Source organism: Lycium ferocissimum, chromosome 5 (genome assembly GCF_029784015.1).
Source record: "Lycium ferocissimum isolate CSIRO_LF1 chromosome 5, AGI_CSIRO_Lferr_CH_V1, whole genome shotgun sequence".
Classification (NCBI taxonomy): Eukaryota; Viridiplantae; Streptophyta; class Magnoliopsida; order Solanales; family Solanaceae; genus Lycium; species Lycium ferocissimum.
Window position 1 is genome coordinate 10460153 of NC_081346.1, and position 18305 is coordinate 10478457.

An 18305-nucleotide genomic window follows, 5' to 3' on the forward strand; every position below is an offset into this window, starting at 1 on the left:
GCAAACATCGTATTAGGTTTCCTTAAGGTCTTTTACATTTGTCTACGAATGATAGCAAACAAATATTGATCATAGTCATCATCTTAGTTATAGAATGTTACTTTGATGCTTTACTCTGATGATAGAAATGAAAGACTTAGGGTATATCCTGAGACTGCTAGAAGAAACTTTATGTATTTGGGGAAGAAGGAAGTGAAGGAGATTATACTTACTGGAAATAAATCTGCCCAATTATGTAAATCTTCAGTATGTTATAGCAACGATTATAGCAACGAAGTGGCTGGATTTATATGTATCAATAAATTGTGATTCTATTTTAACTAACACCAGTAAAAGTGACCATTTATAGGTTGGAGAATAAAATTATTAGAAGGGGAAAAAAGACAACGCCAAGCACTATTTGCTTCGAGTGCTAGCCAATAAATCAGTTTTCCCAGTACTCGAACATAACCAGTACATGCCCACTCATGAACTTCACAAATGAATGTCCATCCTCATCAAAGGAAATGGCGAAAGAGAAAACAGAGCGCACGATGAAAAGAATGTCTTAGACTTTCCTAGGCTTGTATCTAAAAAATAACACAATCTACAATAAAAGGATTAATGCATTAAGATGCAGCCAGTGGCAAATTTATGCATTAATTTTGGGTCACGTGAACACATAATCACTCGACTAAACTCAATATATTATGTGTATAATTCTAAAAATATATCTAATATTACCTGAAGGAACACCTGGTCAAACCAGGACGAGTGGAGCACTGGTTAGGGGTTGTGTTTATTACCTCAAGGTCTCGGGATTGAACTCGAGCTCCTGCACGTTTCTATGATTTTATTAAAGTAGCCTTTTAACTTTCCTTTTTATATTATATTATTCTAAATCCTTTTTCTTCTATAATTCTAATTACCCAAAAGTAAAAATCGTGTTTCTATTTATTAAAGCAGCCTTTTAACTTTCCTTTTTATATTATTCTAAATCCTTTTTCTTCTATAATTCTAAGTACCCAAAAGTAAAAACCATGTTTCTATTTTATATTACCTCTAATAAAAAAAAAAATCTTTATTCCTAATTACCCAAGTCCCAAAAGGCAAAAGAAATCAAAAAACCACATAGGCGCTAAGCTGCAACGAACCAAAGGCAAAAGAAATAAGAAAACCCCATAGCTAATGGTGAACCCATCCTCTTAAAATCCTGGATTCGCCTCTGGATGCAGCAAAAAAACCTATTCAGAAATCATAACAGCCCTCAAGTATTGACACACTCTTTAGGCATTTGGGGTTAAACATGGAAAAGACAAGAATGTCATTTCTGAAGGTTTACATCTATAATGTAGAGGCGCCCGCCTAATACCAGTAAAACTACATGAAAAGGGAAGCTTTCAGCTAGCTGGTTCGTATCTACATACACAATCATAAATATTCCCTTCAACCAATTTTGCTGCCAACCGCTGATTCTTCACCATAGCAAGCTGCAAAATCACATAAAGCATGTCAAACAAGACTGAGGCACAATGAGAGCGCATTATACTTAACAATATTCCACGGCCCACATACTCAAAAATACCAAATTAGCTGGTCCAATAAGCCGCTAATAGGTCATCATGCCTAAATTAAATATGGAAGAAAGCTAATCTAGCTTAAAATTTCATTGAACATACTTATAGAACTCCATTTGATATCCACTAGAGCCATATGAAAATATGCAGAAACCATTTTTAAAATGTTTTAAGTAACTGCTATAATCCTTACCTTTAGAGCATCACATTTGAACTTTGCATTATAGTTAGTATGCAAAGACCGGCCCATCCCTTCCAAAATTACCTGCACCCAGGGTAAAAACATGGGCAAGTTACACATTTGGCCGGTTGGCCAAAAACATTTACATTCGCTAGCCAAATATACACTATAATGTATCAAAACTGTATATTTCATGAATATTATATACTAACATACAAAAAATATACATTTGCTGGCTATTATTTCGGTTGACACCTATTTATGCCAATGTCGCTAAAAATATCCCCAATAATTAGACTTACTTTCTGAATGAGATAGCTGCATTTTTAGGGTATAAAGGAAAGGAGCACCATACCAGATCCGCATCTTTGGCTGCAGCTGCTAACTCTGAGCTCACTTGCCTGAAGTCTATGCAAGGACTTCCACATCCATTCTCCACAACCATCAGAGGAACGGAAGGTGTATCTTTCTTGTGACCATCTTGGATATTACTCATAGCATCAACAAGCAAGCCTCCTGCTTCAGCTGCCCCTCGAAGAATATCACAGTGCTATAGGCCAAAGCAAGATTATCGAGCTAATGAGATATTATGTAGAGGGGAGCGGAGAGAGAAAGCTCTAATCTTATACAAATATTCCCATGCCTTAACAGTGGATAGATTCATTTCCATTTAGAGAAACAAGGTAAAAAGCATTCTTTCTCTATTTAAAAGGGGGAAGAGTTCGCCAAGAGGGGTTATACACCTCATTTTAACTGATAGAAAGTCCTTGAAAATCAACACACCTTTGCAGCCTCAGCAACAATATCAGGCAGCTCCATTGCAGTAACATCATTTAGTGCAGGAAGTGAATTCGCTACCAGCACAACCTGCATAAAATTTTGAATATTAACCATGAAGCAACTGAAGCAAAACATTAAAACTTTTAGATTCATTTAAAGGCAAACCATACTTCAGTTCCACGCCGGAGAAGTTCCCTTGCAAGGGGAAGCATCCCTAAAACAATATCCGCACCTGAGTTGTCAACAAAAAGCAGTGCTCTTTTATGTGGCTGAGGCTTTCTGTCTCCAGACCCTAACATCCTCTCTTTAAAAGCATCAAAATCGTCCACCTAAAGACATAAGCATGGCATTCAAATGCACATTCTCTAGCAGCAATGAAAAAACAACGTAAGTACTACTTCTCTAATATTATTTTTCCTTTCACTTGCCCGCCACGGTCTTTGCATCTTCTTGCGACTCATTCTATAGATCTCAATAATTGTTCCTTTGTGATAGAGATCAACACAGGCACGTGATCCCCAATCAAAGATATTAGCAGCAAGAACACCTTCTATTAGTGTAAGTAATCTCATATCCTACAAGATAGAAACTAGATGTATCAACAAATAGACTAAAAAATACAAAGCATATATTTAATGATCTACCTAACCTACTTCAAGTGAGGAGAAAGGGTAAAAAAGAGTAGAGAAGGAAATATATGAGAAAATACATACCTCAGTCAGGCTGTCAAGCTCCATCAGAAGATCAGGTAAAACTGCAAGTGAAGCTTCATTCTCCCTATAAAATATTCAATGGATTGGGTACGATAAGCACACTTGCTTCCAAGACAATAGAACAAGAATATGTCCCTTCCATATGAAGATACCTTTGTTTAATGGTACGGTAAGCATCAAAAAAGTGAAACTCTCTCAAGCATTCTTCTCTTAGCTCCAAAAGGTTGGCGAGCCCTAGCTTTCCATAAGCTGCAGGTTCCTCCATCAATCTGTAACAAAATACAAAGATATTCCTTGTAGCAACTTTACAATATTATTGGGAAGTGTTAACATTCCCATTAGCTCTATAGCGTCCAGTTTTTCACTAACAAATAGTTCTTCCGTTATTGGATTCATCTATTCAAGATCTAGAGAAGTTAAGGTAATTATCTTATGAGCTTATAGTGAAGTAGGTCCGCTCTTTTCTTATAAACTATTAGATCCACAAAATAGTACTCCCTCCATTTCAATTTATGTGGCAAAATCTGAATGGGTACAGAGTTTAAGAAAGTACAGAACTTTTGAAACTTGTGATCATAAACATGTCATAACCTTTGTTTTTTTAACAAAAACATAACATAACATTTGTGTGGCTATAAGAGCTCTAATTAAGGATAACTCGAGCAGTATAATTCATTTCAAATTTAGAAAGCATCCATTCTTTTCGGAACAGACTAAAAAGGAAATGTTACCACATAAAAGGCGGAACGGAGGGAGTACATAAGCTATTAATCAACATGGTGTTATATAAATTATTTCTTTGATGAACCACACTATAAAAGCTAGCGGTGGTGGTTAGGGGTCAGCGATGATAGTTGTAATATAGTGATTGATGGTAGCCATGGTTGTATGGAGGAGGTTGGCTACAATGGTTGTGCAGTGGTGTCCAGAGGTGATGGATTTGCGGTGATGACTGATCGTGGTAGCTCGCAGTGGAGGTGGTGGTTATGCAGTAGAAGATGGCGGTAGAGGTGATTGGTGGTGGTGAATAATGGTGAAGGTAGTCGGTCGTGGTAATTGTGTAGTGGAGGCAGTTGATTATGGTGACTAGGGGTGAAGGTGGTCGGTGGAGGCAGTTGGCGATGGTAATTGTGCGGTGGAGACTAGTGGTAGTAAGGTGATTAGTGGTTGGCGATTGTGGATGTGGCTGGTGGTGGAGGTGGTTGTGGTAATGCTTGGTGGTAATAAATAGAATTGTGGTAAAAGGTTACATTCATAAAACTTTTTAAGTGAAAGTCTTAATGATAGTAAGTCTCTGTAAAAGATCTGAATGATTCAAACCTATTAAGAGCTAATAAGTAGTTGCGAAAGAAGACAAAAAACAAATGCACTTAATATTATGACATTTGAATGATTCAGATTCAGACCTCCATTAAGTGCAAACAAATGCAGGGGCTTACCATCTAGTCTTTTTAGCCGAAAGATCCAATACCTATATGCCCTTGGTCTTCCATTAAGTAAAATTATTCCCTTTATATCAAATTAGTTGAACTTTCTAATTTGATTATTTTGATAATTAACAATACTAGCTAGATGACGTCAGTAGCATCATCATTTCATTGCAAAGTTTTTATAAACGCTAATTTTATTTATTTTGAAAAAAGATAAAAATGTTACATATTGATTTCAGAGAATAATTTTATTTATTTTGAGAAAAAGGATTGATAAAAATGTTACATTTTTTTTTTTTTATTGATTTCAGATAAACGAATTTTATTAAAAAAATGTTACATTTTCAGAAAAAAAATCACTTAAAGTGAGAAAAAGGATTATGCATTGACATATTTCCTAAACATGTTTGATAATTTTTTTATTTTTTTTTTAATTGCATTAAATGAGTGGGTTTTTCTTTTTTTTTTTTTTTCTTTTTTTTTTTCTTTTTTTTTCCCTTCTAAAAAGTTCCTTTCCAATGCACACATTGATGGCATTATATAAGATAATGTATCAAATGTATATAATTACTAACAAAAGCTTCATATAGTTAAAAGATAAAAAATTTAACTAAAATGAGTAGAGAGGAAAATTAAAAGCCTACAGTAGGTACATCTGAACTGTAGATTTATTTTATATGTTAAATCGTGAAGATTTTACATCCAGTACAAATAGGGGGCAAATTTTGGAACTTCAGACATTGTCTAAATGCACAATTGGAAGTGGGTGCATGAAGCTAATAGACTGTATATAACATATTATATAAGATAAATGAACTCTCAATGTCCTACATAAGAACAAAAATTATAAGATTAATTAACTCAAAGTCCTACATAACAATAGGCTGCTATAAAATAACATCTAGAGATGGATATGGAAAAGGGAATACAACAGAATAAAAAAAAGCAGCTAAATAAATAACGAATAATACCTAGCCAAGTGTGCGGAAAATGCCCGAGCAAATGCATCACCCCTTCTTTTTGCATCGTCAGTTCCACCCTCACTAGCCACTGCCTGGAGAATTCAAGGATTCGCTTCTCAAACCATGAAAATATGGGAGACATAGCGCGATAATATAGAAAAAAATTATATAGTGACGCACATTCCACAATTCAAAATAAATGACATTGGTCTCCCCTTTATGTTCTAAACAATACAAAGATCGGTTATGGCAGGGACAAGAAGAGAGTGGAAATCTTCCATCCAAACCTCTCAGACCTAGTTTTTGTCTGAACAAGAGAGATTGTCAAGTCAAGCTTTATCCTTATCAAAATTGTCAAGTCAACCTTTACATCTTGGTTTTTTTACAAGATAGAATAAATAAAGTTACTCATAATATTGACTTGTTCTAGCCATTAAAAGTAGGAGTACCAAAAACTTCACTTGTAGCAGCAATTTCAGAAAGAGATCAGAAGCAGTGTATGAAGAGATAAACGAGAATACTAGGGCATGATAAATAATCAATATTTTGCAGATGATAATGTACAAGGTTAAGAACATTTAGTTCCTCTACACATTTCTTGGTAATCCATACTCCACTTATCCCTTAGGGTAATTTGGTAAAACTTCAGTATGGTATTAAGGTATTTATACCCATATATTTTAGAGTCCATTACAATATCCTCTACTTATTATAAGGACACTGAAAAGAGAGTCATTTGGAATCTGCTACTTTGGTCTCTTGGGTGGGTCAATGAGAAAATGTGCATGTGTATTAAAATGCAGGAACAATTTTCAATGCAGCATGTCCTTGAGTAAAATATGTTGCTTTTTAGCTTGTTTTGCTAGATGACATACATGATACAACAACAACAACAACAAATACTGAAGCCTTCCTATCTTGGGCTGAAAAACAAGGATTTTGACATGATTAATAGGTCAATGTTTTACCTTGTCAACAAGGTCCGACAGATGCTCAGATAATACAGTGAACCAGTACCTACAGCACAGCCAAATTTTAGTCTAAGAAAAAGAACAAATTGACCAAAAACTAGAAGCATACTTGTTTGGCTATTACAGAGAAAATAGAGCATGTTCTGAGCGTGTAATTTCAACTTACTCTAGCTCACCGTGATCTGAGAGGTCTATGGTATTTGGCTCGTATCTGTTAAAAAGCAACTCAAAACTAGGTAAAAACGCAATAATCTTCAAACAAGTGTTATAGAAATAGTAATATGTAAACACAATATTTTTCAAACCAGTAGTCCCAGAAATAGTAATACAATCCTTGTCCTGTTTAGTACAATCCTACATCTACACACATGATGAAAGATATTTAACAAAAATGGGGCATTTCTAGAACTTTTAATATGACAGTAGTTTGCAGGCTAACCAAGTCTGGGGACCAAGATAAATAAACACTGACAGCCCGTTTAAAGAAAACAAACAGATGGAACGAAACTAAGATAACCAGAGATAAGAAATGGAAGTAAAATAACCAGCATGCACAAACAGACAACGATTGCAACCAGAAACTATGCAAGACCAGCTCAAATAAAGAGCATGCAAGACCAGCTCAAATAAAGAGCTGCACCTTTTATTGAAACACACAAAAATTGCAAAAGATCTGCCCAAAAATCAACTTTCATTAATCACTTACGTTTTTGGATCTGCTAAAAGAGGGAAAACCTCCAAAGATGGGACCAGATGCAGAACCCCAACATTTAATTTGCTTGCATCAGGTCGCAGAACTCCTTTAGATGATGGAACTTCAAAGCCTCCAAGGCCGGTAGTAGCAGGTGGAGCCATTGGAACAGGAGCAGTAATTTCAGTTCCCTTTCGCACAAATTTTTCCATCCACGATATCTGCAATCAAATATAGCTTATTATGTAAAATATCCTATCAAAAACCAGATTACGTAGTTTCAAGCTACATGATCAATTTCCTGTTTGAAAAAAAACAATCTCCCCAAAAGATTAAACCACTTTACCTGCTAGCTTTAACTTCTATAAATTCAGAATTCATTACAGGTTGTCAAGCAACTCTGGAGTAAACGTGAAAAGCGGTATTACAACTTATTTTTCACTAATCTGATTTATCAATCTCCCCTACCAGAATGGTAAAAGAATAAGTCTCTGAAAAAAAAAAAAATCAATCTCTCCAAAAGTTAAACCAGTTGACCTGCTGACTTTATAGCTTCTATAAATTCAAAACTCATTACAGCTTGTCAAGCAACTATGGAGAAGAAGAACGAAAAAAACTCAATCTCCCCAAATTTAAACCTCTTTACCTTCTATAAGTTCAAATGTGTCAAGCAACTATGGAAGCGGCAGCGGAGGAGGAGTGATGAAAATCAAGTCTAGAGTAGAATAGGGAGTTGTAGTCATCAAAGAAGAGACCCTAGGCCTATATAAAGGGTTCTTATTCTTTGTTAAACACTATTCACGTTTTTAGCATAAACCTAAATTTTGCAATAGAGTTATTCTCTCTATTTCTTGTTCTTTATCCTTGTTTTTGGTCCCAAGCAAGGTGGTGATAGTCTTTACCTTGTTTTCAGTTGTGTGTGGTGTTTCTTTATCACGTTAATTGATTTCAAGTGGTGACTTAGGAACTTTATTTGTTCTTGATCATTCAAGAACGCGTTTCTTGATTAAAATTCATTCTAGTTCATACCCAGAATCTTAATTTTCTTTCCATCGTTTTGCCCTCAATACTTACTTGATTTAAACCATTCAATAGTTATTTTTATAGTTCAAATCGTCATCTTTCACATAGTTTTTGAATCACTTTAATCCTACGCCTACAACTTGAGATACATCCGTTTCTTGAATCTGCCCATCAAACCGCTTCAAGAACAAGATCCTGGTCGATTGGTTCTTTGTTAACTCGAAGAATCACATCAAGGAGGAGCAGAAGAAAAAGTAATTAATTACAGAAGGAATGTTTCTCCAACCATCTCTACAAGCAACTCTTTACCTATCCTCAGAAAAGCATTAGCAATATTATTCAGAATATTAAAAAAAAGAAGTAAGCATCAATAGTCGCATAGTTGAGTACCAAACTGCAATGCAACTTGCCCAACAAAAGCAGAATTGCGAGGATTATTGGACTAACTGAGTCAGTTTAGTGAGGTGACACGAAATCTTTACTCAACCCACGACGCTTCAACTTATATGGCCAACTCCATGTGCCTTTTCCCGTTATTCTGCTTGTATGTATTGTTGGTCATAAATGGGTACCATATTCCCACCTTGTCACATAGTGGGGAATATATTCTTCATAGCTTTAGGCATTTATTCCTTATTTTATAAAAAAAGATAAGCAAGAACTATATTGTCAAATCAGTCACTGCAAGGAACATTCACAAGGCATTCAAACTGTTGAAACACACTATTGATAAAAGTCTAAGTCATACGGAAAACTTATCACATTCAAACCCAATATGCAGTGCACGAGAGTTTAATACTTAAAGGTAATACTTGCCTTCTCATTTAAATCTCCCAGCGGTGGGCCGTGAACATTCCCTCCAATGTATGGTGCACCCATCGGGAATCTTTCCACTAACTGATGGACCATCAGGTCATCTAGACCATGTTTTTCGTAGCTCATAAATGCACCCAGAGCTCCCAAGAAACCTTCATGTCGCAAGAACATAGCTTGTGCCTCTCCCTTGGACCTATTCAAAGATTTGGAGTGGGGGTGAAATTGATAAAGAGACAATAATGAATGAGAGAAAGAAACACATGCTTTGGAGGAGGAAAGAAAGAACTAGAAAAATACTTAGTGGCTGGTTTTAAATAATGAAGCCTAGTAAAACTAATCAATTTCTCACCAGAACTGAACAGCAAAAGAGATTGTGTCCATAGTGTAAGCATGACCTCGTATGAAAAAGCCTCCAAAGAATATCCTTTTGAGTCCAAAACGTAGTGCATTGAGATAAGCTATCTAGAAAATATAAAGATAAATTTCATGGTTAGGAAAAAATCATTTCCCACAAGCTATTCATTCAGAAAGGAAAGAATCCGAAATATACCTAACCCTTTTTTCCCTTTTTAGGATAAAGTATATATAGCTAACAACTGAACTGACAATATAAATCTCTTGTCGTGGAGAACTTGGTGGAAGAATTTACATGATTCTAAATTATTCAGGCACTCATGTTCTTGAATATCTTTTTGGGTTTCTTTACAATGCAAGCTTTTGATATAAACAAAATAGAAGCTAAGTATAAAAACTCAAATTTCCCGTAGGGGTACGGGATGCCCCGACCCTAGTTTGGTCAAAAACTATTTAGGTCGTGGACCACATTAGTATCCTCTCATCTATTTCTTTACAGTGCTACTTATTCATGTAGGTTCATTTTTAACAAGACATCGGTCATAACTCAAATGTATTTTTAAGTAAAATCTTAATGTTCCATTTCAAAAAAAAACTTGATGTTTCCAGAGTCTGAACTGCAGAAGCATGCAAACAATGATTTCTTGGTCCAGTTCCAATCTACGAGATCAAACATTTACAAATTTGTCACAAGTTATCACTTGTGGACGAAATAGGATAGACCTAAAACGTACTTAACCCTAACTATAAAACTTACACTTTGTAGAATTGTAGGGAGCTTAAACGTGGGATACCTGGCCAATATTGTATGAAATCATGCGCAACAGGGATAGAGAGATGTCTTCAGGCTTATAATCTTCAAGCTCCTTGTTTTCTGAAATGGTCTTCCCAAAACTCGAAGCGATTGTTGAAGCTGAAAGGCCAATCTATACAGATACTATAGATCTTGAGTAGATAATCATTAGGATACATAGCAAATACGAACCAAATAAAACAAAAAACAAAAAAAACATCTACATGCTCTTTGGAGAAAACATGGATCTTTCCCCGCATGATTAAACACCTATGTAAACCACTAACGTTCAACTCCGTTTAATCAGTAAAATAAATCCTAGATTACAGATCCTCATCTATTAGAATGTACCTTTGAGTAATCCATACCACCATAGATGTCACCAACAAGCATGTCTATGGTTCTATTGTCTCCACGCTGACTGAGCTCTAGCAGTTCATCAAAACTGTGAGAGAGAATTGAGAATCAGTTACAATTATGCAATTTTTTAGCCCCATAATTAGCGTGTTTAGGAAGTCATATCCCAAAGCTAGATCCGAATCAGTTATAATTATGCAATTTTTTGCCCCATAATTAGTGTGTTTAGGAAGTCATCTCCCAAAGCAACTGGGATCTGGAATAATGTCCCATTATCACTCACACAAAATTGGAAATACTGTCCCATTGTGAATGGGTATAAATGTGCCGTGAGAGATGTGATGCTGTAATCTTTTGTTACCCTTTGTACTTCTCACTACCTTCTTGGTACTATCTAATAGAATTTACTTCACCTTATCAAAAAAAAAAAAAAAGAGGAACGAGTGCTGTGAGAGTCTGAGAGATAGTGCTCATGGATTCTCGAACTTTCTACTTCTCTCTCTAATTTCTTATCTTCAAATATGATAGGCAAAGGAAGAACATTGTCAAAAGTGATGTCTAATTAAAAGTACCTGTGGCACTTAGTTAACAACCTCCCCAATCCCCAATATGTACCACCTCCAACATTCGTGCCACTGACCCGCTGAAACTTCCCATCCCCATCAACCTATAAAAATGCAAAAAAAAATAAAAAAAATTAGCAGTTACTCGAATGTTTTATGAGCTCAATAACACCAAACAAGAAAAGCGGAGTACCTTGATCATACTAACACCAGAACCGATATTCACGAGCAGATATGGAAATAAATCAATCTGGTCTATCTGCACAAACTCCTTGTGACCCTCCATATGCGTAAAAGCTTCATGACGGATTGCCTACCAAAAAGAAGCTTTCAGGAATATAATCAACAAAGACAATAACATAAGCAAACGTCAGAGATCACTGTCTAACAATCCCCAAGCTAAACTATGTTAAACTAGGAAAAGCTGAGGCCAAAACTTCCTGAACATGAACATCCAACAGCCACAGGATATTTTTTAAATGGACAATAAAGTAGAAAACAACTTCCCGAACAGCTTCTGCAAAATAAAATAACAGCTGTGGACAAGAAATACTAATGCCCATGTGAAATCAGAACTTAAGCCAAGCAAAAGAGGAAAAAAATATGGTACTTGAAAGCATGACAAAGGAAGTATAACGGCAAGGAGATGAAAGTATGGGAACAACCAAGAGAGTCCTCTTCAAGCACATATCAGTACAGTGAGCAATGATATCTTTGTAAGTATGAAACTATCTGTGCAAACAAATGAATGAAAGAGCCATGCAATGATATATTTGTATAAAATAAAACTATCTGTCAAGCAAATGAAAAAGAGAGCCTTTAAGCCTATTTTGCATGTACAGCTCTATCCAGAATGCAAAAATTCAGTACATTCCATCAGCAATTAACAAAGACTGTAGCCTAAACTTGCTGAAATTTTTTTGCTGAAGCAACTAGTTTTCCAACTTCACATTCTGACATACTCAACAGCCATCAACAGTCAGTATTCCTTCAATAGCAGCTGGGAAATGCAGAAACCTACAAGTACACAAAATAAAAAGCACAACACATGCAGATGCAGAGAGCTACTACTGAACTATTTCAATCATTAAGAGCACAACACATGCAGATGCAGGCATGCAACTACGTCAGAATAGTCAATCAAGTCAAAAATGCTTTTGTTACTAATCAGAGCTTTGAGGTGAAGGCAAAGTCTACATAAGATAAAACGCCAGAATGACTGCTTTATTCTTCAGCAAAATACAAAGTATAAACAACAACTGCACCTCAGTTCCAAACAAGTTGAGGTCAGCTATATGAATCCTCACTGACCATGCTTCTCCATTTAAACTCATCTCAGGCAAACATTATACAAAATAAAAATAAAAAGTGCTATAAGTTTTCAATAATTTCAACAAGCATGTTCTTCAGTAAAATAAATTTAAAAAATTAAATGAACACTTTATTCTTTATGCATCCTCAACTTAAAGCTATGGTGATCAGGATAGTTTCGGTTGTCACAACTTGAATTTTCCTATTCTTAATGTGGAGCTAAAGGTGACGGCACTATGGCAGTCAGGTTTCAATGATATAAGATAGTCAGGACATGCTGTATATTTTGAAAGTTAGGTGTAGGTACTTCCGCAATGAATAAGAGCAGATCTATCTACAATATCTCCCATTAAAACTGTAAAAATCTGCCTCGGTAATTAGGAGGCTTTTCTTGAAGTGATTGTCAAATCCTGAATGCAAGATACTTCATGGTGATCTGTATCCTAAAAATTGTGGGCCGGAAAGCCCTCTATAAGACAATATTTACAAGTAAATTTGAAAATCAATCAGCATTGAGTTGTTCTTCGTACTCCTCCCAAGAGATGCGATCAAGAAAGCAACATTTGATGCACTGTACTCAGTCAAACAAAGGACTAGAATCTAAAGCCGCCAATATTAGGAGAAAATGCAGAGAGAGAGAGTTAAGCAAGAAAAATTTCATTTTTAGTCTATTGGAGTTCCAGTTGGACATTTAGCAATACCCAAGGGACAGGAAATTAGATCATACCTTGAGTAAGAAGTTTGCACCAGCAACAAGACAATTCATTTCATCTTCTTTCTCTATACTGACTCCCAGCCTTTCCTTAAAAAGATCAGCGAACTTATATGCCCCACCACCTGTAGCCTTTTCACAAAACCAAACCGGTTAAATAGGCATGTGCATGCATATGTGAATTATTAAAACTGATAACTAGCAGCAAACTGAAGTAAAAATCACATTTCACTTTGTGCTTATAGAGTAAAAGTACTAGTCAGACAACTTCACCGAAGTGGTAACCAAAGTAACAACAACAACAACATACCCAGTAAATTCCCACAATGTGGGGTCTGGGGAGGGTAGAGTGTACGCAGACCTTACCCTCACCTTGAAAGGTGAGGAGGCTGTTTCCGAAAGACCCTCGGCTCAAGAGAGAACAAGAACAAGACAAAAGGTCAGATAAGGACAAGCATAACAAAACAATATGAAAACGAGAAGCAACAAAAGCGAGAGAGTCATGATAAACGAAGAGGCTACCATAAATAAATAAGATACTCGAAGTACAAGACCCAACAATATAAGCAGAAATCAGATGGCAATAAACGAATGAGCAAACTACAACTATTAGGACGAAAGAAGTAAGCGAGACTACCTCCTAACCTTCTATCATAATCTGAGTCCTCCACAACCTCCTATCTAAGGTCATGTCCTCGGGAAGTTGAAACTGCGCCATGTCCTGTCTAACCACCTCTCCCCAATACTTCTTTGGCCTACCTCTACCTCTCCTCAAACCGTCCATAGCCAACCTCTCACACCTCCGCACTGGGGCATCCGTGTCTCTCCTCTTGACATGTCCAAACCATCTCAGCCTCGCTTCCCGCATCTTGTCCTCCACCGATGCCACTCCCACCTTGCCCCGGATATCTTCATTCCTAATCCTATCCTTCTTAGTGTGCCCGCACATCCACCGCAGCATTCGCATTTCCGCGACTTTCATCTTCCGAACGTGAGAGTTCTTGACCGCCAACACTCCGCCCGTACAACAAAGTCGGTCTAACCACCACTTTGTAGAACTTGCCTTTAAGTTTTGGTGGCACTTTCTTGTCACACAGCACTCCAGAAGCGAGCCTCCATTTCATCCATCCTGCACCAATACGATGTGAAACATCATCGTCGATCTCCCCATCTCCCTGAATAATAGCCCCAAGATACTTAAAACTTCTTTTCTTCTGGATGGCCTGGGTACCAAGCCTCACTTCCTCGTCAGCCTCATATGGTACGCCACTGAACTTGCACTCCAAGTACTCTGTCTTGGTCCTACTCAACTTAAATCCTTTAGACTCCTACGTCTATCTCCAATCCTCCAGCTTAGCGTTAACTCCGCTACGAGTTTCGTCAATCAAGACTATGTCATCCGCGAACAACATACACCAAGACACCTCACCTTGTATTTGTCGCGTCAATCCATCCATCACCAAGGCAAATAAAAACGGCAAGAGTTGATCCCCGGCGCAACCCCATCGAATGCAGGTTATTTCGAGTCTCCTCCTACCGTCCTTACCCCACAGTCTTGGCTCCATCATACATGTCCTTTATCGCTCTAATGTACACCACAGGTACACCTTTAGCCTCCAAGCATCTCCAAAGAACCTCTCTTGGCACTTTGTCGTAAGCCTTTTCTAGGTCGATGAATACCATGTGCAAGTCCCTCTTTCGCTCCCTATACTGCTCCACCAATCTCCTTATAATATGAATGGCTTCTGTAGTCGAACGTCCCGGCATGAATCCGAACTGGTTCTCTGAAATAGACACACCTCGCCTCACCCTCATCTCCACCAGGGTGAGGCGAAGTGGTAACCAGAGTATGGTGGATTTTCTTTATGACCGAGAAATCCACCTGGGTTTAATCCTCAGGACCAGCAGCAACTTTGAAACTCGGGGACAATGGACCCAACCCTCTACCCTTCTCCACCTAAATACCAAGCTTAGTTCACATGGCACAGGGGTTGAACCTATGACCTAAGTTACTAGTTCCTCAATCTTTGCCACTTGAACTGACCGTTAGGGGCTAGTATGGTCGATTCTATTGTTATCATAATCATCAGAGAAGAATGCAAAGAGAATCTCATTAGGTCATTGGTAAGTTTCCTATTAGTAGTTTCACGCAAAGGTCAAGGGGCCTTTTCCAAACTAGAATTATGTGCTTTTTTTACGTTATGTAATCTTAAATGAAATATACACCAAGATGATCCTGTAGTTTAGCCCAAAAGAAATTAAGAAACTACTATCAATATGAGACAGGACATACTGTTTGGCGAAAAAAGGGTACAATTCCGAAAGCTAGTTTGTTCAATAAGACTGGTCTAGCTATGTTTGTATAGGCGGGTACAAGGAATAAATTTCTCTTTACATAGAGACCTCAGGGCATAGTATGCTCTACCATTTAAATTAGTTTCTTAATGCCTAATTCTTTAGTTATTCTTTTCTTTCTTTCTCCTTTTTTCAGTTTGCATTTAGTTTGAGTACTTCAAACCTGTTTACTTCTTCCTCCATATAACTCGATTCTGATCAAATTAAAATGGGAAGTCGTCGTCCTGGCTCAAGAGCATTGGTACATAATAAAGAAATAAAAGTGTCCCCTCATTAACAGTTTAGTTTTTAAATGAGGTGGTCACAAAGCTCAACATGGTACCAGAGCAAATAAATGTCCTAGGTTTAAATCTCACTACGACAGTTACCAAAGAAGTATTTTTACATGTTTGCCCTAGAAAAAAGAATAATAGATCATATCATTCAAAATAGATAGAAAAGGTCCACACATGAGAGAGTGTGCTATTACATAATTAAACAAATAAAAGTTTCCTCCCTTGCAACTTAACTTTTACATGAGGTTGTCACACAATTCGACAAGTATGACGTTTACCTTGATTACTGCATTTTCACTTTGTGAGGCATCAGAAGGCCATCGCGGTGAATCAATCCCTGGCCACAAGATTATAAATAAAATGTAAAAACAATAATCCCTACTCTTGCCAATGTATGTTGTGCTGATCAAGAACTTTTGAAAATCACAGGGCAATTTAGTGCATTACAAAAATTTCATTTGAAAATAATGGACAAGTCAAAGAACTATACCACCACAGTGAAGTTGCTTGGAATGTATAAAATCTAAGCACTCATTAATTTTTGATGTCTCAAACTTCACAAAATGAAGCCTCCCTCCAAGGATAGGAAAGCTTCTCCTGTTTCCATTAGAAACACCCAATCTCTCCTTAACCTTTCTCTTCCTCCTATCATCGACTTGCCAGTCCGCATGTCTTGAAAAGTAAATCAGCTTGATAAGAGAGCCTGGATTAAGAAATCCACAGGAAAATATTAATCCAGAACTAATAGCTTTTAAACTCAGTACCAGTGCAAGATTTCGGCTTTACACCAAAAGCATATGCAAGCAGAAGAGATTGGAATAAAGGTCAAATTTTGGAGACACCACAAGGATTCTCCACAATCATATCAGTGGTAAAACCAATTGTTTTATCCAATTCTCAAGTTATCATAGGTTATCAAAGAACATACAAACAACATCTGACAGGTGGTTCCAAGAAAAATACACACAATGTGATGAATGTTCTTTTAGGTAACATGTTATATATATATATATATATATATATATATAGTGAAAAAACCAGCGCCAGGTTAGTACTGATAAAAGGTAACTACAAGCTCCTAAAAGAGCCAAAAGGAGGCTATCAAAAGCTAGTCAGCTATGGCATTACAATTTGCCTATCAGATCCCCTGTATCCCCCAAAGATTCTGTTTACACCAAAAATAGAAGACTTAGACAATTCATCCCAATTTGAAGAATGTTACACCCTTTCTTTCTCTGGGAGTATGAAATAAAACAAGAAAACATCAACTTCATATCCACTTTTAACATGAGAATTACACACACATCAAGTCCCAACTACTTGGGACTCCAATATTTTTTGCTATTGATGATTGATAGAGAATGAAGACATGAAAATTTTACCACCAATATCCAAAGCAAGGTGGGAAATATCATCAGACTGATTAGGCAACAGAATTGTTGGATCCTTCTCCTCAAAATTCCCCTGTATTGCAGCACCACTAACATCTAATTGTGGCCGCGACGAAGACCGATGAATTGAGCCACCAGGCAAAGGTGCCATATCTTTCTCTCCTCCTTTCTCTACAATACTATCTTTTTCAGGAATCTGTTGTTGAGTTTCCTCATTTATATCGTCAGTTCCAATGTTAGAGTGGTTCTCTGTAGTTGTACTAGCCATTAACTCTCTCTCTCTCTCTCTCTATAAATTTCCTTCCTACCAGCTTCCTAAATCCAAACAAATTCTTGTTTAGTCAAACGGGTCCAATTTGGTTAGCGCACTTGTCTTTACTCTTTAACAAATCCAACTTCAACCACCAACAACTGTACCAAAAAATAAACAAGTAGTATATTGTTATACACGGAAGTGAAAGTAAGTCAATATCAACTGTTCAAAATTGATTCTTGACTATCCAGAACCCATATCCAAAAATAATACTGTAGAACTATTATTAATAATTGGGGATTATAAAAGATGATAGGCTGTACATAATAAAAGCCGAAGGCTCGCCTTTTTGTTTCCCCAGTTAATTATGTATTAAAGTTAACAACAATAAGTAGATGAAAAGAAACATTCATGAATTGGCCGTAAATGGTAGGTAGTGTACGACACTCTTGCATACACATAAACCTAAAATAAAATGTTGGGACCTCAAAAAGAAACGAAAATGTTAAGGAATGATGATGATCATACAATTGTGACAAAGAAAAGAAAACCAAAGCCAGACCAGTTGTGGAGAATTAATAAGAGAGATTCTTGAATATTGGGGAATGTGATAAAAGAGTGATTTATTGATTTTGAGTGTGATGTAGTTGTCAGAGAGTGACAAAGAAGCGCTGAATGGTCGCTCACTGTGACTCGCATGTACTGCATTTCTTTTTCCTTTTTATTATTTTTGGGGTTTATGGTTACACTTATTTCGTAATAAGTGGTGTTTTTAGCTTATGCACACTCCTTAAAAAATTATTTTTTCTATAAAATTA

General features: G+C 36.7%; 1 protein-coding gene across 5 annotated transcripts; it reads right to left on the reverse strand.

The window, feature by feature from the left end:
* Positions 1-1145: 1145 nt before the first annotated feature.
* Positions 1146-18172, reverse strand: LOC132055928 (pantothenate kinase 2). 5 transcript variants are annotated; one of them, XM_059447951.1, is made up of 24 exons: positions 18050-18138; positions 17895-17952; positions 17226-17645; positions 16334-16546; positions 16122-16180; positions 13229-13345; positions 11384-11503; positions 11200-11294; positions 10622-10715; positions 10272-10403; positions 9473-9585; positions 9124-9316; positions 7300-7505; positions 6760-6804; positions 6591-6639; positions 5632-5714; positions 3383-3499; positions 3231-3294; positions 2916-3092; positions 2688-2846; positions 2521-2604; positions 2093-2287; positions 1750-1821; positions 1146-1469 (listed from the first exon to the last, which is right to left on the reverse strand). In XM_059447951.1, the coding sequence occupies exons 3-24, from the start codon at positions 17500-17502 to the stop codon at positions 1380-1382; spliced, it is 2754 nt and encodes a 917-aa protein (XP_059303934.1). In that variant the 5' UTR covers positions 17503-17645; positions 17895-17952; positions 18050-18138; the 3' UTR covers positions 1146-1379. The 5 variants fall into 5 exon arrangements, with proteins under 5 accessions (XP_059303934.1, XP_059303933.1, XP_059303936.1 ...); XM_059447950.1 differs by lacking the exon at positions 17895-17952 and having other exon boundaries at positions 18016-18172; XM_059447953.1 differs by lacking the exon at positions 17895-17952 and having other exon boundaries at positions 2946-3092; positions 18016-18171.
* Between the last annotated feature and the right edge of the window lie 133 nt (positions 18173-18305).

Bases quoted from the DNA above. Each gene is read 5' to 3' on its own strand.
- LOC132055928 (XM_059447950.1), bottom strand. From the start codon at position 17,502: ATGGCTAGTACAACTACAGAGAACCACTCTAACATTGGAACTGACGAT. The intron at 9,317-9,472 runs GTGAGAAATTGA...ATCTTTGAATAG, and splicing joins TCTTTTGCTGTTCAGTTCTG to GTCCAAGGGAGAGGCACAAG. The intron at 3,093-3,230 runs GTATGTATTTTC...TCTATCTTGTAG, and splicing joins AGCTTGACAGCCTGACTGAG to GATATGAGATTACTTACACT.